The sequence below is a fragment of the Patagioenas fasciata genome, chromosome Z (genome assembly GCF_037038585.1).
Source record: "Patagioenas fasciata isolate bPatFas1 chromosome Z, bPatFas1.hap1, whole genome shotgun sequence".
NCBI classification, from domain to species: domain Eukaryota; kingdom Metazoa; phylum Chordata; class Aves; order Columbiformes; family Columbidae; genus Patagioenas; species Patagioenas fasciata.
Window position 1 is genome coordinate 73,127,407 of NC_092560.1, and position 20,561 is coordinate 73,147,967.

At 37.4% G+C, this 20,561-nt stretch overlaps 1 protein-coding gene across 7 annotated transcripts in view; it reads right to left on the minus strand.

The window, feature by feature from the left end:
* Nucleotides 1–20,561, minus strand: part of GLIS3 (GLIS family zinc finger 3) — a 174,089-nt gene that overhangs the window by 36,125 nt on the left and 117,403 nt on the right. For 6 of the 7 annotated variants that reach the window (XM_071802176.1, XM_071802180.1, XM_071802178.1 and 3 more), the window contains exons 4-5: nucleotides 15,182–15,343; nucleotides 13,634–13,744 (exon numbers count right to left, since the gene is read on the minus strand). The exons of the other annotated variant lie outside the window; for it this stretch is intronic. In XM_071802176.1, the coding sequence (XP_071658277.1) occupies nucleotides 13,634–13,744; nucleotides 15,182–15,343 (273 nt within the window). The remainder of the gene's footprint in view (nucleotides 1–13,633; nucleotides 13,745–15,181; nucleotides 15,344–20,561) is intronic. 7 annotated transcript variants of the gene reach the window in all.

A 20,561-nucleotide genomic window follows, 5' to 3' on the forward strand; every position in this document is an offset into this window, starting at 1 on the left:
CCCTAAGACCCTGAAAAATTATAATGAAGAAATGTTGAAGGGTTAGAGACAGAAAGGGAGAACAAGCAGAATTCTTCTTTTTTAAATCCTGGCTAATAACCTCCCATTATAGCAAGCATTTTTCAAATATTAGGAAGGAAACTCTTCCAGATGCTTACCAAGACCATACTCAGGACGAGAGCTACTTGTATAGACAGGATCTTAGACAGATCGACTTACTTGTGTTCTCGTCTTCATACAATGGAAAAGAGAGAAGGGTGTCCCGATTCACAGATAATGGAGATTTATCAAACGTCTGACATCTCTCAGCAGAGGGATATTATAAAAACTATAAATATTTTCCTGCTGGTTTAGTGTCCTGAAGTGGCTCACTGAAGGACCAGAAAAACAAAGGTGCTAGTGGCAGTGGTACCACTTTATACAGAACAAAGTTGTCTTGAGACCACACAGTTGAAGTGACTAGTACTTCATTTGTTTCATGTCGGAAGTGATCTGAAAGTGAGTGGTCCATCACTGCCACTAATCCTAGCTGCACACACGGCCACTTCCCTGGAACCTCATCCATTAACAGCAGGTCTGTTTATCTGGCTGATCCACCAGAAAACTCACTGCAAGTAATTAATAAACAAATTCATAAGAAGAGTCTTCCTTTGGATGAAATTGGAGAAACAGTCTCACCCTAAGGCTACAATAGAATAGAGTAAAAAAACACAATTCAAAAAAATAATCCCTAAACTTATAGAAGGAGAAGGGAGAAAGCCTCCTGCAGCACCCTGACACAAGGCTGTCCTAGATGTAATGCGAAACTGCACTCGGAGGTTTCTGGCAGGTGGGTGCTGCCGCAGGCTGATAGCACTGATGCCTGTCCCAACCCCCTGTCTGATCTTACTGTCACATATAGCAAACATTTCCCTGTTCCTTATGGCCACCTTGGCTCACAGGCTGGTGTAGTAATTTAAAAAGAAAAAAAAGGAGGGTTTGTGCCTATAGGCATGTGGGCCACTGCAGCGGCTGAGATGTACATGAATACGCTGTCCTGTCACCCATACCGATGAAGAGACGGTTTGTGCAGCCTGACAGACAGATACCTGATCTAGTGCAGCAGGATTTGCTGCACTCATGCATTGGACTCCCAAGAAGAAAATCTCGCAGATGCATCTGATGCTTCTCCTCTGTTTCATGCCATGAAAGCTCGGCAGGTAACAGTAACCAGAACATCACCCAGCACCTCTAACTATTAAGGGAGGAACAGCAACAACATGAGAAATTCCTGTCTATCCTATACTCAGAAATAAAAAAAAACTACGAGAGAATGGTTCCAAATGCAACTGTAGAAAAACCCCTTACTGTGCCACAAAACGCTGATAATCATTCTAAGGACTTCTGATGATTTGCAGTAGTATAAAACCATTGCATGTGGGCAGAAAGTTGGTCTGACACATCGTAAGCACCTGAGGTAGGGTGATTGTGAGAGATATTCCACAGCCTGTGATACCTGTGCAGACTGTGCACTCTGTAGATTACTCCTGCTCTTAAAAATTTAGTGAGTCACTATTAAGCCCAAAGGTACACTATCTGTGTGAGGTGTATTTGTTACTCTAGGAGTTGTCATTCTAGAATTGTGCAGAGAGAGAGGGAAGCAGGAGGAAGGAGGGAAGGAGAAAGAAAGAGAGAACTACCCTGACAAACATTCTTCATTTATTATCCATATTTACACTCTGTTATAAATCCAAATGTTTGTTGGTTGATGTTTGGGTTTTTTTTTTCTAGTGTAGTTTGTATGGTTGTCTGCTATTATCCATTAATTATTCTGGTTTTATGCTATCACTAATAATGTGTTTTTTCAAGAAATTAAGCACATGTGAAATTAAATGCCAGTTATATCCAGATTCAAATTCTTATCAGTTGAATTACTGATGAGCATTATGTGACTTCAAATTTCTATGGAAGCTAATATGAGAATAAATATAAAAAAATCTGACTTCTGAAAAAAAAATCAGGATTCTATCACACAGAATACATATTTACAGAGTTTGCCTGTGTAAAGTTTTGTGCCTTTTTTTTTTGAGAAACTGATCAGTTTTCTATGATCAGAGAGCACTCGTGGATGTAACAGAGAGCATAAGGAAATGAGAGACAAGTATTTACACACTAGTTACACACAGTAAATAACAACTGCCTATTTTACATTTTTTTTTTTTTTTTCCCCCTGTTCTGGAGATTTCTTTTTCATTTGCAAATTCTGGGACTGAAAACTTAACAATCTACTTTTGAGAACCATAAGGTTAGAAAGTTACCTTGCTGAACGATGAAATCAGTAACTAGCAATTCTGCCATGCTGAGCACAGGCGTTTTCTGTGTACTGTAATGTAGCCTAAATTTATGGCTGACCAAGGTGCAAGTTGACAATCAACTGCTTAGCTCACTTAAAACTTCCCTGTATTAATTATTTGCTCTAAATATTAGATTTTCAATTTTAATAGCTCAGTTTCATGGTAGACTTGTGAAGATTTGTATTTGGAAATCTGAGACATTCCCACTATCAAAATATGGCAGTTTTTTCTAACACCCCAAACAAATCACTGCCAGTCATGTTTTACAATTGTGATACTTTCGTGACAATCAACTAATGTTTATCAGCTTTCAGAATAATGGATGGAAATTATACTCTTGTACATTTTAGACATGATCAAATAATTACCCAAGAAAAAGTGATACAGAAGTAATCAGAAGAAATTACATTCTTTGATTTTCAATTTCATAATATTTCAGTCCAAGAGCAGAATAGTGCTGGTGATTTGATGCATGACATAATTACAGAGAAAATGCCTCTGAAAAAGGAAAGATCATTTATTTTATTTTTCTCTAACCAATGTGTGTTTTATCTGAGATCTGCGTGCTTTTGTACAACTTGGCTAGTTTCTCCAGCATTATTCCTGTTCAATAGAAATCAGACACCATCAAGGAAAACTAAGAAGTGTGTGTTTATGAATACACTTAGTCTGAGGAGTAGTTGTTTAGGAATTCTCAAACATTGTTAGTATGTTTCCAAAACCCATGAAATAAGATCTCAGTAACTTCAAAACCTGCCTACATGTATTCACATTAACTCTAGGAATTCTTCAGCAAAGTCTGGACTCCTTCAGTCATTCAAACATACTAGTTACATCATCAAATCACAGCATTTTGTACATATGCTGAGCACCTAGTAGAGTATTCCCATATGTAAGGGAGGTGTTGGTTGTATGTATTTATTTTGGTCCAGATTAGATCCGTGTCTGCTACGTCTAAAACCAGCAAAAAACCCCTAAATACTATTATGTTTTATTGAGAGGAATTGATTTACACTTGCTGTAACAGCTATATAAATGTGTTCTTTTTTCATTATAAGCCTAAGGAGGTCTTTCTGTATTCACATAGTCTCTGTATTAAGTTTACTAACCGGTATTTGTCAAGTAGAGAATAAGCCATTTTTATTGTCTGTAATTTGAGATGGCACTGGTAGAGGGAAGCATGACCCGCCTATACAGAGCTACATATTGTACTAGTTTTTCTGAAAGAGTAGCCAGAATTTAATATTTGCTTGTACAGTTAAGAGTAAAATTATGTCCTGTTAGCACCAAGACATTGACAGTACACAGTACAAGTTCAATATGAAGCCATGCTATGTGACTGTGTTTACTCATATCATAGGTTTGCTTGCTAAATCATCCTTTTACTCATGTAGATCAACTTATAGGTCCAGTGCTCTCTTGCACAGCACTACATCTTTTATAAACAGACAATAAGAGTTTATACTTGCTGAAACTTTACTCTTGCTAAGTGTCCTAATTCTTGCCTCTGGAGGCTGCAGATACCTTGGGGCAAAGAAGCAATGCAGACAGAAGGAATTCATCAATAGCTCTTGTTTCCAGTGAGTCATTTGGGCAGGATTTCTAGAGAGCCAGAGCATTCATTATTCTGCTGTCTACCGCAACTTTCAAATATGTGTGCATGCTATTTTCTTCTGCTTTTACATTCCATTTCAGCTAAATGTTCAGCCACAAAAAGACAATAAAAATCAAATTAAAGTAGTATATCTGCACAATAGGGTTGCCAGGTTCTAAACGAGAAGTAGTTATTTTTGCTCCACTCCAAGTTTTTCTACAAACATTTGAGTTCAAATACAAAAATGGCTTCCACCTATTTGATGTAGCATAAATCAGGAAAACATACCAAAAATGTTTCTCAGCCTCTTGCATTAAAATTAAAACGACCTGCCACCTACACAATCACCTAACTTTGGCAAATTTCAAGTCAAGAAGAAATTCTGATTTTGAAGCAATACTACAATAGGAGAATACTGTTACATTAAGTTTGATGGCACCAAAATGAATCCTGCCTTTATAATATATATGGAACAAAGAAGTTTGTTTTGATTGATATTATTCTAATATGAGGAATAATATGGGTTATTTGCTCATTAAAATGACACAGAACACCAAGAACACCATTTTAAGGGGAACAATTGCAGCAGGGATAGATCTGAAAGGAAACTTCAAATAAAGTGGCTTGGTGAGCACCTCCGCCAGCTCCCTCAGCACCCTTGGGTGGATCGCATCTGGACCCATGGACTTGCTTGTGTCCAAGTGGTGCAGCAGGTCACTAACCCTTTCCCCTTTGGATTATTGGAGCTTTGCTCTGTTCCCTGTCCTTGTCTTCCAGCTCTGGGTGTTGGGTAGCCTGAGAAAAATTGGTCTTATTATTAAAGATTACGCCAAAGGTACTATCTACCTCAGCCTTTTCCTCACCCTTTGTCAGTATGTTTCCCCCTGCACCACTAAAGTGTGGAGATTCTCCTGAGCCCTCCTTTTGTTGCTCGTTTATTTATAGAAAAATATTTTGTTGTCTTTTACTGCAATAGTCATATTAAGTTCTAGTTGTGCTTTGGCCTTTCTAATCTTCTCCTCACGACATCTTTGTAGTCCTCCTGGGTTGCCTGCCCATTCTTCCAAAGGTCAGCTCTCTTTTCCTGAGTTCCAGTCAAACCTCTCCATTCAGCCAGGCCGGTTTTCTCTACCACCTTGTCCTTTGGCACACTAGAACGGCTGCTCCTCCATCTTCAAGGTTACATTCTTGAAGACCACCCAGCCTTTCTGGACTCTTTGTCCCTCAGGACTGCCTCCCAAGGGACACTGTCAACCAGGTCTCTAAAGAAAGACAGGTTCCTGCTCCCTCAAGCCCACCTTCATGCATATGCTCTGGCAGGGAAGTGAAGACACACAAACGCAGAAAAGGACATTGTTTGCTACCAAAAATGAACCTGAAGAATACAAAATGCTATGGGCATGCACTGACAGCTGTTCACAGTTTTGAGACAACCTGGTTCGGTTTTTTTTGGCATGTATGAAAACCTGATGAAGGTGGTAACACTTATTCCTCTTGCACTTTTCAACACATCATGCTGCTAATGCTCACAGGAGTGCAAGCTTGGGGCAGAAACCAAATGCAGCAAATGTTAACATTGGAGTGAACCAACAAACCCCTGGTTCTAACAGTGGCTACAGCTGCCTGAGCACCATGAAAACCATAGGTGTGGTTTCCCCCACAGCCGCATTGCTGCCGCTGCAATGTCTGCAGGGTAGTTGACCACAGCCAGTCCATCATTGCTTGCAGGGTCTGTTTTGCTGTGTCTCACTGACCACACTCCAAAGAACTGGTGATTCGTACTCCCAAAAGTTTTCTAACAAATTTATGATTAAATTCCTTAAACACTGCTGCCCATTCCTAATCCCTTTTTGCCAACATCCCTTTCAGGAAAAATTGCTGCACGACATGGTGCTTGATTTATATTTCATTTTGAAAACAGGAAGTAAAGGGATTAAAGTTGGGGATTAAAACACTTACTCTTTACAGCATTTTTTCTGCAGAATAGTTTCTTAGTTGCCATGGGCACTGCTCACTGACCCTCAGCCCCTGAATGCACTTCGTTTTGCATTAGTGACACCTTTTAAATGGACTCCATAGAGAACAAATGAGGGAAAATATCCTTATGTTCAACTCCTCTCAAAGCAAGAAAATAGATTTGCTTCCCTTTCAATCAGTTCTCTCCCTTTTGCAGTTTTAACAGTGAAATCTGAACTAAGAGTCTGAACATGGGTAAGTGAAACCTGAAGAATGCAGAAGCAAACTGGGCTCGCACCGTAAGATCTGTTTGCTCCCCATGAGGCAGGTGTTCACAAACAGAGCAGTTTTGCCAGACTAATATAGTCACATAATGGACAATGTCACTGGTAACTAGCTTAGTGCATTAATAACCTGCTGAAATACCAATGATGTAATGCCCTAACCCTCCTTGGCTACCTCCTTCCTCATCAGTTAAACATTCTCTGTTAGAAAAAACAGAAAAGAAGTGAAGCTATTTCCTGTAAGAAACACATTAAGCATTGTGGGTCTTGATTCACAAAAAAAGCCTCATTCAAATACTGAGAAATTAAAATAAATTAAAGGAAAAACTGGAAATAAGTGCTGCAAAATTAAAAAAAACAAAGATACTAGGGGGGAAAAAAATCACCAGACATTGTTTTGTATTCATGTTCTCCATTAAATCTAAATGCTTGTGTAAAATTTAGTAATTCTAAAATTTTAAAAGAAATAGACAGCTTCATCAATTGTGAGGAAAAACAAACATGTAGTCACAATAAAAAAGCCTGCTTTTAATTTAAAACAATGTAAACAATGAACAGTCAAGAACTGTGCAGCCCTGTAAGCTGTGTTTGCTAAGGGGATAATGTACTTGCTGATAAAACCCACAAAATACAAAGGTATTTATATAAAACTCCATGTTAGCCTGTAATGAAAACATTTGTATGTCTTATTTCCAGAAAAAATACTGTTCAGTAGGGGGATATCACATCTCTAAACACCTACTTTTTTCCCATTTCTCTTAATATTTTCATTGTAAAATAGATTATACATAATAGAGCTCTAAAAGAGAAGAGGTGAATTGTTAGAAAAGGGATACAAAATGACCAGGCTTCAGAAGTATTCAGTCATTGAGATCTGCCTCTAAACATGGAGATTTTATATCCCCTTTTTGCTAATACGGGGGTCCTACAGTGGCAGAAGAGCAACATCTGCAGAATCATTACTACCTGTGCAAGGTGGCCTCTGCAGAGCCCCCTCAGTTCAGAGGGGAACCCTGGTGAAGGTCAGTGCAGGCCACTCTGCAAGACAATGCCATGGACTGCTTTGGCCAGATGATTCATATTCTTATCTAATTATTTCCAACATGCTCCACACCTACAGTGGACTACTCTGTCTCTGCTGCTGTCTGAAGTAGGAGTGGATGTGTTTGAGATGTAATACATCCCAGCAGCGCAGCGTGCCACCTTTTTTCTTTATTGTAATCAGGAGAAGTATTCTGAAAACTTCCAGCTATTGCTACCTGATTTGGTTTTGAAAGAGCAATAAATGCAACAAGAAAGAAATCACGCACAAATAGCAGCAGTATTAGAGAGACCCTGATTGCCTGTGCTTTCTTCCTCCTCAGCAGAGTAACACCTGAAAAGATCTCCTTCCAATGAGGGATCACAGGAACAAATCTTGAAAGAGTCCATCTTCCCAGAGAGAGTGTTTTGACAACTCCTCAGAAGCCACTCTTCAGCCACCATTTTACAATTGACCAATCTGTGTCAAAAAGCAAGATTATTAGGTAGAAATGACCCAAGCTGGAAGTCTGCACACATATTCCTTATCTCCTGAGGTCTCACCAGTCCCTTCATTCCTTAGTGACTTGGCAATGTACCATATACACCATGATTCAAAAAAACCTCCACCAAGTGTAAACAAGTTTCAGCAACACCCTTTAGATCGCCTTTCCCAAAGCTATGCCTCCATGATATTTGTTTTCTGACAGAGTATGAAGATTCCATCCCACAAAAAGCCAGGAAAATAGACAAAAGCACAATTGCTGTGGTTGACTAAGAGTAAGTACAAATCAAGTAAATAAATAAGGAATAAAATACACTGAAGAGTAAACACTGCGTGCTTTAGCTGATCTATCCTCCTCTCCACAGTATTGAAAAATACAGTAGACACCTAGGAGTATCGCATACTATGCAACACACCTGCTGAGGTGTTAAGCTATCTGGTCAGTTGAATCCATTCGTGGTTACCCCAAGACCTGTTTGAATGAGCTGAGATGATGCAGGTTTCCAGGAGACAGGCAGCTTTCAGAGGCAACTGTCAGGTAAGCAGTCAATATCTCACAGCTTCTCTGTATAATGTATCTGATCCATAACTAATTTACACAACGAGATTAAAGATGTGGTCTGGACACTGTTAGAACTGCCAAAGAATCAAAGACAGATCAGCTGAAAGATGGTATTATTTGGTTTAAGCTGTCTTCTATTTCAAGGCCCAGGCTAAGACTTTTACATTCCCTTTTGCTGGTCCTGTTTATCTGAACTGCTCAAATTATCTTTTTGTTCTTCCCACAAAGATGAAGCTCATCAGTTGTATCTTTATCCATGACACTTTCCTCTAATCAAATGGAAACAATCTTTTAAATCTCTTTGTTTTTGTGGTGGGACACACTGACTTAAAGGACTCCTATACATGACAACAGTTGTTCACTGGTATAATTATGGATAAAGTTAAAACAGCATGTAAAAGCATACCCACTGCATTGTTCAGATTATAATGTATATGTTACCAAACTGATCTTGTCCTTGCCAAACAGCTGTATGAAATCAAAACAACCTTTTGTTCTTTTTTAAATTATCTTTTATCTGTTTGAAAAGGCACTTTTTTAAAATATAGGACCTTTAAAATAGAAAATAAACATTGCAGATGTTCATGACAAATTCTGCACAAAGCCCGAAGACAGTTCATTCCATTCACAGTGGTAGTTGCATTATAATCTTAAAAGCAAATTAAAGACTTTCTTTAGATTTAGAAATACAGACTTGTTCAGCAAGATTCCTGTAGAAACAGCAAAATGTTTTCCACGGTATACTTGTATGAAAAAGATAATATTCTTATACTTGTACAAGGCTTAGTGCTAGCTTGCACAACAAACAGATCTCAATGAAGAATAAAATAGTAGTATCCACCTTTTATACTGGTTTCAAATTACTGGATATGTAGTAGTGCAGGCTCTGGATTTTGTTAATGATATGTTGCGTAATTTCATTGTCATTAACTTCAATAAAAAGACTCATAAACTAAAAGCTATGGCTTCATATTTTCAAATACATTATCATCAGTTTACAGATGAAATAAATTTGCTGTTTTCTGAAAACACAAAGTGTAACCAACTGAAAATAAGCTTACTTCCATCAAGTAGTTTCCTGGCTTTTGACTAGTCAGAGACTCCACAGGATGACTCAAGGAACAAAATTACTTAGCCCTGTTGAAGATACCAAAGCAAAGCTCTCAAATGTAGCCGTCCTTACTAAAGCTGTTCTACATACAAGAACTACAGGATCTAAGAGGGACAATGATTAACCTGACTTCATAATATTTCTACTATTACCAGCTGCACCTAATATTTTAGGCTGGCAATTTTAAAGGCCACGCTATACTCAGAACAAAAGGTACCAATGTATAATTGGTGATCAGATTTTATGAAGACATAAAAATAGTGTTTTGTGTGGAGGACAAATAATATGAAGATCAGCTGAAGCAAATACCTGCCTCACTTATCCTTCTGTTTTCCTCACCTCTTCTGATTCTCTGTACTTCCACGAAGCAAGCCAAGAACTGTGTTGTTATTAGTGGCAGTTGAAAGAAGAAATGAAACAAAGATTTCAACCCATTAATTTCTCTCCTTGCCCTTTGCTTTCAGAAATCTTGCATGTTTACCACTGATTCTAGGAAACAATCAGTTTAGGCAATTATAGCCTCATATCATATAAAAGCTGCTAGTTCAGGAAAAGACTCAGCTGAAAACTGGATTTCTCTCTTTTTTAGAGTTTCCCAAAAGTTAAAAAAAAAGAACCAAAAAAACAACTTCTTTTTCTTTCTAGTCCTGGTCTGCCTTGAAAACACAAGGAAGACTGAAAAAGCTGGACAGTTGTTAGGTAATTATGGATATGCGGTGAAAGGAAAAGGTAAATGGTTCATGAGATCCTAAATTAATGTGAGGTCCAAGCTGGCTGAAGATTATCAAACACAGAGCATGTCAAATGTTTAAGTGGCATTTCCCTGTAGGTACCAATATGTTTTCTAAATTGACAATTTAGTTGAAGTCTCCATATGTAAAAAAAAATGAAGGAAAGAAACAGAATTAAAGATGAGAGAATATAGGAGTTTCTGGGGTGGAAGGAAGTCTTGGGACTGGTCTTACCATGGCATACACACCTCAGTCATCTACAGATGTTCAGTTTGTGTTGCATAGCTCAAAGACTCAAATCTACAAAGGTGGAAGATAGAATAAGAAAGGAAATCGAAAAAGGATCATAAAAATGGAATGAGAGAAGGAAAAAAGCAGGAGAGTACAAAAATTAAGGCTAGGCAGCCTGAAGGTTATTTTAAAGTAGAATTTAGAAGCAGATGCTTCTTCCAGATCAGGCCCAAGATCCATCCAGACTGCTCTAAGTTACATACACTGTGTCCACCAGCGGCTGGCACTTCAGGAGAACGAGTGAGAAACTGTGAATAAGCAATACAGAATAACCACACTTCTCCCTCATCTATTTAACTTGTTGACTTCTGTCCTGAAGCACCATCTTGAAGCAGCGATATGCCATGCAAATCTCATGTTTATTTTTTAACCCTGCCTCATTAACCACAAAAATACCCAGTTCCCTTTGAATCTCACTCAGGCTCTCAGCTTCTATTATACATGGTGTAATAAGCACCACCTGGTAACTGTTCAACTTAGGAAAAAAAATCCTTTAAGTTAGTTGTCCTTTCAAAGCTGAAAAGAGGAAATGACTAAGAAGAGGACAGATTTTTAAAGTGATTGTAGTCCAGAGGCATGTTGTACATTAGCATTCCTCTTGGCATCACTTCATGCTCTTCCCTGGTCAGAAGAACCTCTATCTCTCTTCCCCAAGGGAAAATGAAATCCAGGCACAGTCAGCAATTTTTATATTTTAAAATTATAGGAAGCACTGCTTTTTATCCCACTAAAATATTTTAGAAATACAGACCAAATATTACCATGCATAGAGATTGTACCTAAAATATTCTGCTACATACTTTCAGCATTTGTTCCCACGTGTTTGCATGAGGGCATGTCTGCCCTCATGTTTATGAAGAAATTTCCAAATTACACAAAGGTGATTAAAACAGGCATGACTCTCTTTACTTTTCTGCTTTTCTTTGAAAAGTAAACAAAAGTTTATTGTAATATCCACTAAATTGCTTGCATAAAGTCTATTTGTGCTGGGATGTTCTTCGTCCGTAGAATTTCATCCCATTACCTGGAGAGATTCACGGTTAAATGTATTTGGTGGATGGTCGGAGTCTGGGGTTTGGGAGAAGCAGGGGATCAGTGGCTGCCTTACAAGATTTGCAGGTATTTTTGCCTCACATGGTAAGCCATAAACATATAACAACAAAAGTTCCTTGAAATAGTTCAGGGGTGGAAATTTATTGATATCCCATTGCATAATCTGGCACCATCTTAGAGGGTCATGGAAAGGGCAAAATCTTTGAAGACAGATCTAGAAAATCTGGGCTGAAGATTCAATATAATGTCTGGCACAGCAAGTATCTGATTTTGCTGTTAGGAATGTACTTCATCCTGCTATTTTAAGTCTATGCAACATCAAAGACACATTTGCAGGTATAGTCTTGAAGAGCCAGGAACTTAAGACACCACAATAATATCACTTGGTCTGCAGGGGGAGGTTAAAAGGAGGATTAAAAGCAGTCAGGCATGATGTATTAAATGAATCCATGACTAACGGAGTGTGACAGCAATGGGTTTAATTCTTTTCAACAGAATAGATCCCTAGGGCTAGAAGTATTACTCCACTGTGGCTTTATCATCTTGGAATTTTTATGGTTATTTTTGATGAATTCACATTTTTGTAAAGACTTTTTTGACATTAAGCCAATTTTCACTTTTAATTAAAGCCATAAATAACCTTAATTCTGCATTAAAAGGTTTATTGTTTCTTACCTTTTTATTATTATTACTGCCAGGAAATATTTCAAATACCAAGCATGATGTTAGTCAGCAATTATAAGTCCTCAAAGGTCCAGTAACTATGCTGTACCTTATAAACATTGTACATTGCAGACTTGATCCATGATTTAAGTATAATATCTGGCTTGACAGATGCCACAATTTTAATTTTCTTTTTGAGGAGCTTTGGCTTATTTACCTTTCCATTTATCAATGTATCTCAGGTGACCAATAAACATAAATAAATCCTTATCAAATAGGGATGAAAAAATAAGCATTTTTAAGTCTAGAATGTGCCAATAGAGAGCCAAGCTAGGAGTAAAAAGGGCCATATTTAAACTGTTTAGCTCAAAGAAGGAATGGAAAATGAGCAAAATCCAATAGTGAATGAAATGTAGGAAGGAAAATCCCATACTGCATGGCAATCTGACAAAATCAGAGGAGATAACACATATAGTTCACTTTCCACGACGATAATATTAAAATGCAGTTTAATACCTGTATTCAGATCCACTATGTCAGTTTCAGTTGAGGCTTCACACACACATTTTTCAGAACACAACATCTTGATAGGCATTTGGTTTAGGTGCTTAGACAGCATCTGTGTGGCTGAGATCCCCCCCTACCTGGGGGCTCACTGATCCTGCAGCTTTCCCACCTGGGCAGCGTGCACAGGAGCAAGGAGCCAAAGCTCTGCTTACTAAGGTGAAAATGAATGAAAATCCATTTTTGCTCCTTTCTATGAATGGCTGTCCATCTGATTCTAAAACTTCTAAACTATAAAATGTTTTACATGGGGCTGACATCTCAAAGGTTTATCTATCCCTTTTATCAAGACAATTTTCTTTTAAAATGAAAGCTTAGATTTTTTTTTTTCCTCAATGATCTAAACAATCTAATGAAATACCGCCAGTATTTCAGAGAAGATAGAGTGAAAAATGCTTAGAAAAAATAAAAATCATTCCCTTAGGTTGCAACTCAGCTCTTCAAAGATGTGCTTGCATGTATTGTATAAACAACTGCTGACTCATAAACTTGACATCCACAGGGAACCCGTGTTGTGAAATGTCTTGGTATTTGGAAATGTCTGGCATATGGAAATATAATTTAGAGCTTAATCTCGCATACTGCCCATCTGCCCCCAAAATCCATCCTTTCATCTGAGACTGGCCATGCAAACTGGATTTGGTATTACTATGTATTTACCACGTGGCACAAGTTTAAAAACAAAATTTCTATTTTTGAAAATTGTTTTTGGTTTGCCTCATTATGCATGTTTAGCGATTAATCATCACATCAGAAAATAAAAAGTGTTAAAGCAGGCAGCCTGATTAAGTCGAAGACAAAATGATCATCTATACAAGAACCATATCTATTATTCCCCATTATTGTTTTTTCTAGTCAACACTGTGAAATCAGCACAAGTACTTCAAGATGCGTTGAAACATCTGGAATTAGGACACTGGCTTCTCCACACAAGCTTTACACCAGTCAACACAGTAGAAAATTTACCTTTTTCCTGACTTGCTGGTCTTTGGAAGAATGGGCTTTCACATGCTTTCTCAGGGAACTTGGATCTGTGTATCTCTTAGTACATCCTGGAATCTGACATGCATAAGGTTTCTAAGTCAAAAAGAAAAAGGATAAAGCAGCTGTTACATCACAGATTAGTTTAACTCAAAAGAAACTCCTTTGAGCCTTCAGATGCTGCAAACTGCATTACTACAGAAAACAGATGTTGTACATTATTACAAGCAGAATGCTAGGTAATTTATTAGAGAGGAAAAGCAGGTAAGTAAGGCTTATAAGGAACATAAACCAAAGGAAAGCTTTCCTTATGCCACCATTAATTGTTACCTTTTTTTTTCTTTTTTTAATCAGTACAATGAATATTGCTAGTTATACTCACAATTCTTCCACCCTCAGAGCAATCTTTGACTTAATCAGAAATTACATTCTTTAGTAAATCAGGTAAAGAAACTGCAGTAAAGGCCCAGACAAGCTGTTTAGGATTATAGGAGAATCTGCTTCAGAAAGAGAGAACAAGAAAAAGTGTTAGTTTACTACATTACAAAGAGAGCAAGCAAAAAACCAAAGCGAGCATTGAATACTGAAGTTCCAAAAATATTACACACCAAAATACACATTCTAATGTGAAGTACATGACAAAGTCCTTCAGTTCATATTTTCTAATAACACATGCCATTCTAGAAAGATATCAGTGCTGTAATACCTTTATAGTTTTCTTAAAAGAAAGCCCGGTAAGTCTAACTGACCAAATACACATCTCTATAAATATCTCCTTCTGCCTGTTGTAACCTGTTTGTCTTCCCTGAATACTTGTAGTTCCACAATACCAAGTATTAAATGAATGTTAGGTCCAACTGTTTGCTGATATTAGCTATTTTGCGATTTAGCCATTTACATTTCACAAGCATTTCTGAAAACACCTTATATAAATGGTGAAGTTTCCAGCCATACTACTGACTATTCAAAATGGTTAATTTAAGTTTTGTGACAGCCGTTTAATTCAAAAGGCATTGTTCTTGTTTTCTTTCTGGACTTCTGCCCTTTGGAAACTGCTTGTCTCTGAAGAAACAGGATCTTTTGTTATGAAACAAAAGTTTTTAAACGAGTCTCAGCTGTGACTCAAATTCACAAGCAACAATTTGTTGGCACAAACATTTTTAGTTTTACAAAATTATTTTTCCTCTCTTGACTTTTGGGTACATGCCACAGTCTTGACTGAGGTTTTTGTCAGAGAACAGCAGTTATAATTGCAGATGGATTCTGTGTCTTCAGCTTCCCTAAAAATCACCTAAGTGGGAGAAAGTTACTGCCTCTACGTGCAGTAAAACCCATGGAGCTGTGGCCTTTTGCATGGACTATTTTGTTTCAAGCTCACATTGCTGGGTCACGTCTTAAACAGTTTAAACAGCCTCATCAGGAACTTCTCCCTCCTGTCTTCAAGGTTATGGTCTACCTGCTGCCACCAAGCTGGAGGAAAGGAGCACACGGTCTAATATACAGGGGGTTGCAATGTGACTTCTGCTTCCTTACAGTGTCCAAGTGTGTCCTCTGGTGCTTGGCGCGGTCACTGGAGTTGCTGAATGCTTTCTGGCAGCCAGGGTGCTGACAAAGGTACGGCTTTTCACCCGTATGGCTCCTTAAGTGAATCTTGAGATTTTCTAGTCTGGAAAAGGCTTTCTTGCAACCCTCAAACTAGAAAAAAGAAAGAAGTGATTTGAAAGGAAAGTACACACAGCAAACAAACACCGAGCAGGAGGGTGAAAGGGCTTGCAGAGGGCTGCCACGGCTGGATGCCCCTCCAGAGCTGAGGAACACCTCGCTTCTCAGTGTGGGTGTTGCCACAGGGTTTGAACCACTTAGACCGTAAGAACATATTTATCCCCCTGTGCACATGGCTGAATTAGGAAACTATGTCCTATTTCCATATTACAGACCCAAAGAGCTCAGAGCGCAGCACCATTCAGCTGATGTGGCACACTCAGGCCCAGTTGATGCTGATGCTGATGCTCCCAGTAGCGCACAGAAAGCAAACTGGTCACTGTGGAGCTCCCGGGTCCTGCCCTTGTCTCAGCCTTGGGCGTGTTTGGGTCCTAGCAACCGAGCTGAGCACAGCACCAATCCAGCCCACAGAGCAATGATGAAATCACGCAGGGAAATGTCAGTCTGCTCTGCCTTGGTGCTGGTGATGTGTAAAGTACATTGATTTTTGAAATGTTTCTTTACCTTTCTGCCACAAACAAATTCATGAGATACTAAAAATAATGAACGCCCATTGAAATTGGATTTAATCCCTACCAGTAACCAATAATCACGTGGCACAGTATTTCTACACCTAATTAAGTATGGCATCTGCAGTGAAACCTATGTTTGTGTGAGCAGAAAAACATTTAGTCATCTGTTTTGTTCCCATAGTATACTTTAATTTAGGGAAAACTAAAGACCATCAGTTCTATCTGACACCAGCATTTTAATGTAAATTTGATTTCAATCACACTTGACTATTTATTAGTATTAGTTAGAAGTATAGGTTTTTAAAATTCTATTAGTCAACACCAATAAATCTCACTAGTTTCAGCTGCTGCATATTCCACCGCGCAGCATCTAAAGCATCTGCTGCATAATATGCTAGTTTGCAGTTCTTATATGCTTGCAAAAATAATAATGCATTAACAGAGATGTAAGGCATTTTAATGCTAACACAAAATCTTCCACCAGTTCTCTTCCTATAAATTTTACTCACTTGAAAAGAAAGAGGCCATTTTTTACTTATGTTACAATAACAAAAATAAGTTTGATCGTACATTATTCAGTGCATGTATGTTTACAAAAGAATGTGTAGGAAAACACCGACGTAACTCTCATCATAATTAGCACGCCTTTCTTAAAAATCTGTAAGACTCTCAAAAAAGAGAAAAAACAAGACATAAAGTTTTCATAACACAATTTGAAGCACTTCAGGATTTTTGGATAAATACCAAGAAGAGTTACAACTTCAAAGAATAAAGTATGGGGAGAAAATATTGAAAAAAAAAAAGTTACAGCCTCCCCAAACAAGCTGGGGAGGCTGAATTTCTATGCAGCACTCCCTAGGAGCTTTTGTTTAGTTTTAGCAACAGAAGGAAACGTAGACTGAATGTTGCCCAGGAAAACAGGGTATATAGGAGAAAATACACATTAACTATAAAATAGCAATACTAAAATTAAGCTTAAGAAATTAAAGCCTGAAAAAGGGGATGAATCACCCCCACTATATCATAACTGCAATTTTATCTGCCACACACATCCATTTCAGAAAATGCCTCAACCCATGAAGCTTTTTATTTATATCCCATCCCTTTATCCAAAGCAAAGCTACAGTGCTTTTTAGATTATCCAGTTTTGACCATTAAATGTTAATTTATGCTTGTACATATACTGTTGCCTCTGTTTATGAATGTTTAGCATGCAAGCAAAATATTGCTTTAAGTGCAAAAATGTTTTTACTTTTAGGCAACTATTAGTAGATAATATTCCAGAATAAGTTAAATATATATATATATATATATCTTACAATTGCTTGATTAAAAATACCACATTTTTAAGGACAAAGAGTGGAGAAAGCATCGAAAACATGGGAGCTAAAAGACTGACAGAACAAATAGCCTTTGAAAAGCACACTAGTTCAAGAATAGCCATATTAAACTAACAAAGAAACCTACTGATTAGCCTATCTTATGTAGACAAGTTATTATTTTTTTATTAAATTTATAACGGAAAACCATAAATTCGAATGATAATAACTAAGCTGTACATAAGCATTAAAGAAATTGTAGAATCTCAAACAATCTTCAGTTTCGTAGGGTAAAACTTAGCCCAGTGAAAAATTTTTAAAAGCATGCCCTGTTATGTTTATTTCACAAGTTGCCAAGCTTTGAATCTTCACGCACACACAAAAAAAAAATTAAACATGTGTAGGTAGTTGTTTATATGATGGTAAAATTAACATTGAATTTAACTGGGCAAGAATGTTTAACTGAGTAGAACTGGGGAATGTTATCTTACAAATTTAAAAACTGTGATTTCTGAAGACTCCTGCATTGCTGCTCATAACCTGGAAGCAGAGATGATAATTCTGAAGACACCTCTCCCTTACAGAGCCCTTAATTACTGTGTCTCATATTCACAAGGCTATATATAGTAGTGCATTCCAGAAAATGTCATTCTAGCAAAACACAGAAACTACAAGCCTGTATTACTAGAAAGACCATCTTCACACAACAGTTAACGAATATTTACTATAAAACCAGGTTCACTGAAGCCTTGGGAATCTCTGACAATTAAGATTAAAAAAAATGAAAATATATTCCTTCCAACAAGACAGAACATACATTCTCTCCTTATAAACAGGTTTCAATGACAGTATTCCAGAGAAGACAAGATTACCTATGGGGGAAAGAGAGTCATGTAGATGGTACTTTTATTTTGAAATGAAACTCTTAGTAATTTCGAAGTTATTAACTGTGGTAGAAGAAGAGGATGTAACACCTTTATTGCAATTAGTCACTTAAGTACATGGCATGCATTTGGCAATGTGAAGCTGTTTAACACTCCTAAACATATTTCTGACTAAACTAGATTTTTTTTGAAAGTGTTAAGTGGAATTGTGTAATGTTTTCCTGAACTGCAATACAGAAATCATAGTTACTAAGCTTTTATTTTTACAGTTGCATGCAAATTGAAACTGTTAAATAGCTCATAAAGAAAATTTATTCTTTGTACTTCCGGAACTTGGTAGCTTTTTAAAAAATGTACTCATCGGAGTGTCCATATCCATGTGTAATTCATCTTTCTATAAGGATAATTGTCAAAAGAAAGAAATAATATATTTACAATGAAAGGTAAAGTATATCAATGAAGAGCAAAAGCAGTGCTATGACTTTAAAATGCTTGTGTTCTTATGAGTGTGCTGTTCATGTTTGTATGCACAGAGAGTCTTCAGTATACTGGGCAACCATCCTGTAAAATTACAATGTAATTACATAGCTTTATATAAAATAATCTCTGTAGTATGTAAAGCCCTTCTGGATGTACCACACATTTCTGAGCCCTGTCAAGAACCAGACAGCAACCTTCATTATGAAATACATTTAGACCCTTTCACTGTAGGCAGAACATGGTAATATCTGTGCGAATACCTAAATGTTAGTAACAGATATTCACTGGCCAAGTGCTCAAGAAATTACTACGTTTTCATTGTAAAAGGAACTGCTCTGATTATTTCAGTTGATTAGCAGTGTAACAAAGACTAAAGATCTTGCTCTGTCAAACGTCTGTCTGGGATCTGGTCCATTCCCAGAAAAATATCTAGTCTTGATTTTATAAGTCAATGAATGACAGCTCAGCTTCCTATTAATCCATCTATCCCCTAACATTATCTGGTATTAAAAATCTTCACTTTTTGCCATCTGAATGTGTTTTGCTTCAGCATCCAAATCATGCATTTTCTTTTGTCCTTATCACTGTCTACAACTCCCTGAAAGGAGGCTATAGCATGGAGGGGCTTGGTCTCTTTTCCAAAGTAGCAAGTGACAGGATGAGAGGCAATGGCCTCAAGTTGTGCCAGGGGAGGTTTAGATGGATATTAGGAAAAAATTCTTCAAGGAAAGGGTTGTCAGTTATTGTATTAACAGGCTGCCCAGAGAAGTGGTGGAGTCACCATCCCTGGAGGTGTTTAAAAGACGTGTAGATTCAGTTCCTAGGGACACGGTTTAGTGTCAGTGTTAACAGTTGGACTCACTGATCCTGAGAGTCTCTTCCAACCAAAATGTTTCTATGGTTCTATGCTATGTTAACATGATAAGTAATGTAAAAGATAACTTCTGATTCCAGTTTTTTTCTGTTATCAAGTCACTTAACTTTCTCCCAAACAACTGATATATACATTAAAATTGTTTGCTTTCTTGCTATAAACGACGCTTCATCGGACTTCCTTTGAAATTCATTCTAAAACCAAAATTAAATGAAATACTCTTAGAAATACTGACAACTGAGTAGTATTTGATTTCACAGTAATGTTTCATCCAATATACAACACAGTGTTTCTGTTCTATTCTGATAGTCTCACATTCAGGCTTTCAACACTTTTTTTAAATTTCAAACAGTTATACACAGTGATCCTTAAATATTTTTCAGCATGACTGCATTTGGGGGAGGTTCATCTCCTATTTTTTAATGAGATGAAAGTTAAACATTTCCCTAGTCCGTTGCCACATGTGTGAAATATTTATGGATACCATAACGAATACATTTCATTACAATGTTCCAAACCTGGTCTCTAAGATTATGGGGAGAGGGGTGTTTTTAATTTTTAAATTTGACTTTGGTGGACATCAACTTTCCTACAACCATTAGATTGCAACAGCTGGTTGGTACATCAAGAGCTAGCAAGTGTGCATACAAAGTCTCAGTAACAAACCTAAATATTTCAGTGACAGAATATATTTTGTTCTGCAATAAAACAGACTACATGCCTCAGGCATAAAGCAGAAGAGACTGAGAGGTCCCCAAAAGCCTGTGATATAGTGAAATGATTGGACGAGATATGTACAAATGGTCTCAAAAAGTTGGCTATGACCTACGCTTAACAGAAAAGCAAAGAACTGACCAAATCTCTGCCAAACTGTCTTGGAGGAAATCAATCTTACGTAAACACCTAGGACATACTAACCAGATGCTTCAAATACATTCCTATACAGTTGCAGAACACCACTTTGTTTGGCTTAGTGACCTGTTCAGCCATGGTGAACATTTGATGACGCAAAAAGAGAAGAAAAAATTGCACCCAGAAACTATTATAAGACATTTATCAGAGAGGAGAAATTCCTCCCTTACTGTACAACGTCAAGAAGATAAGAAGCTTCACCCTAGCCAA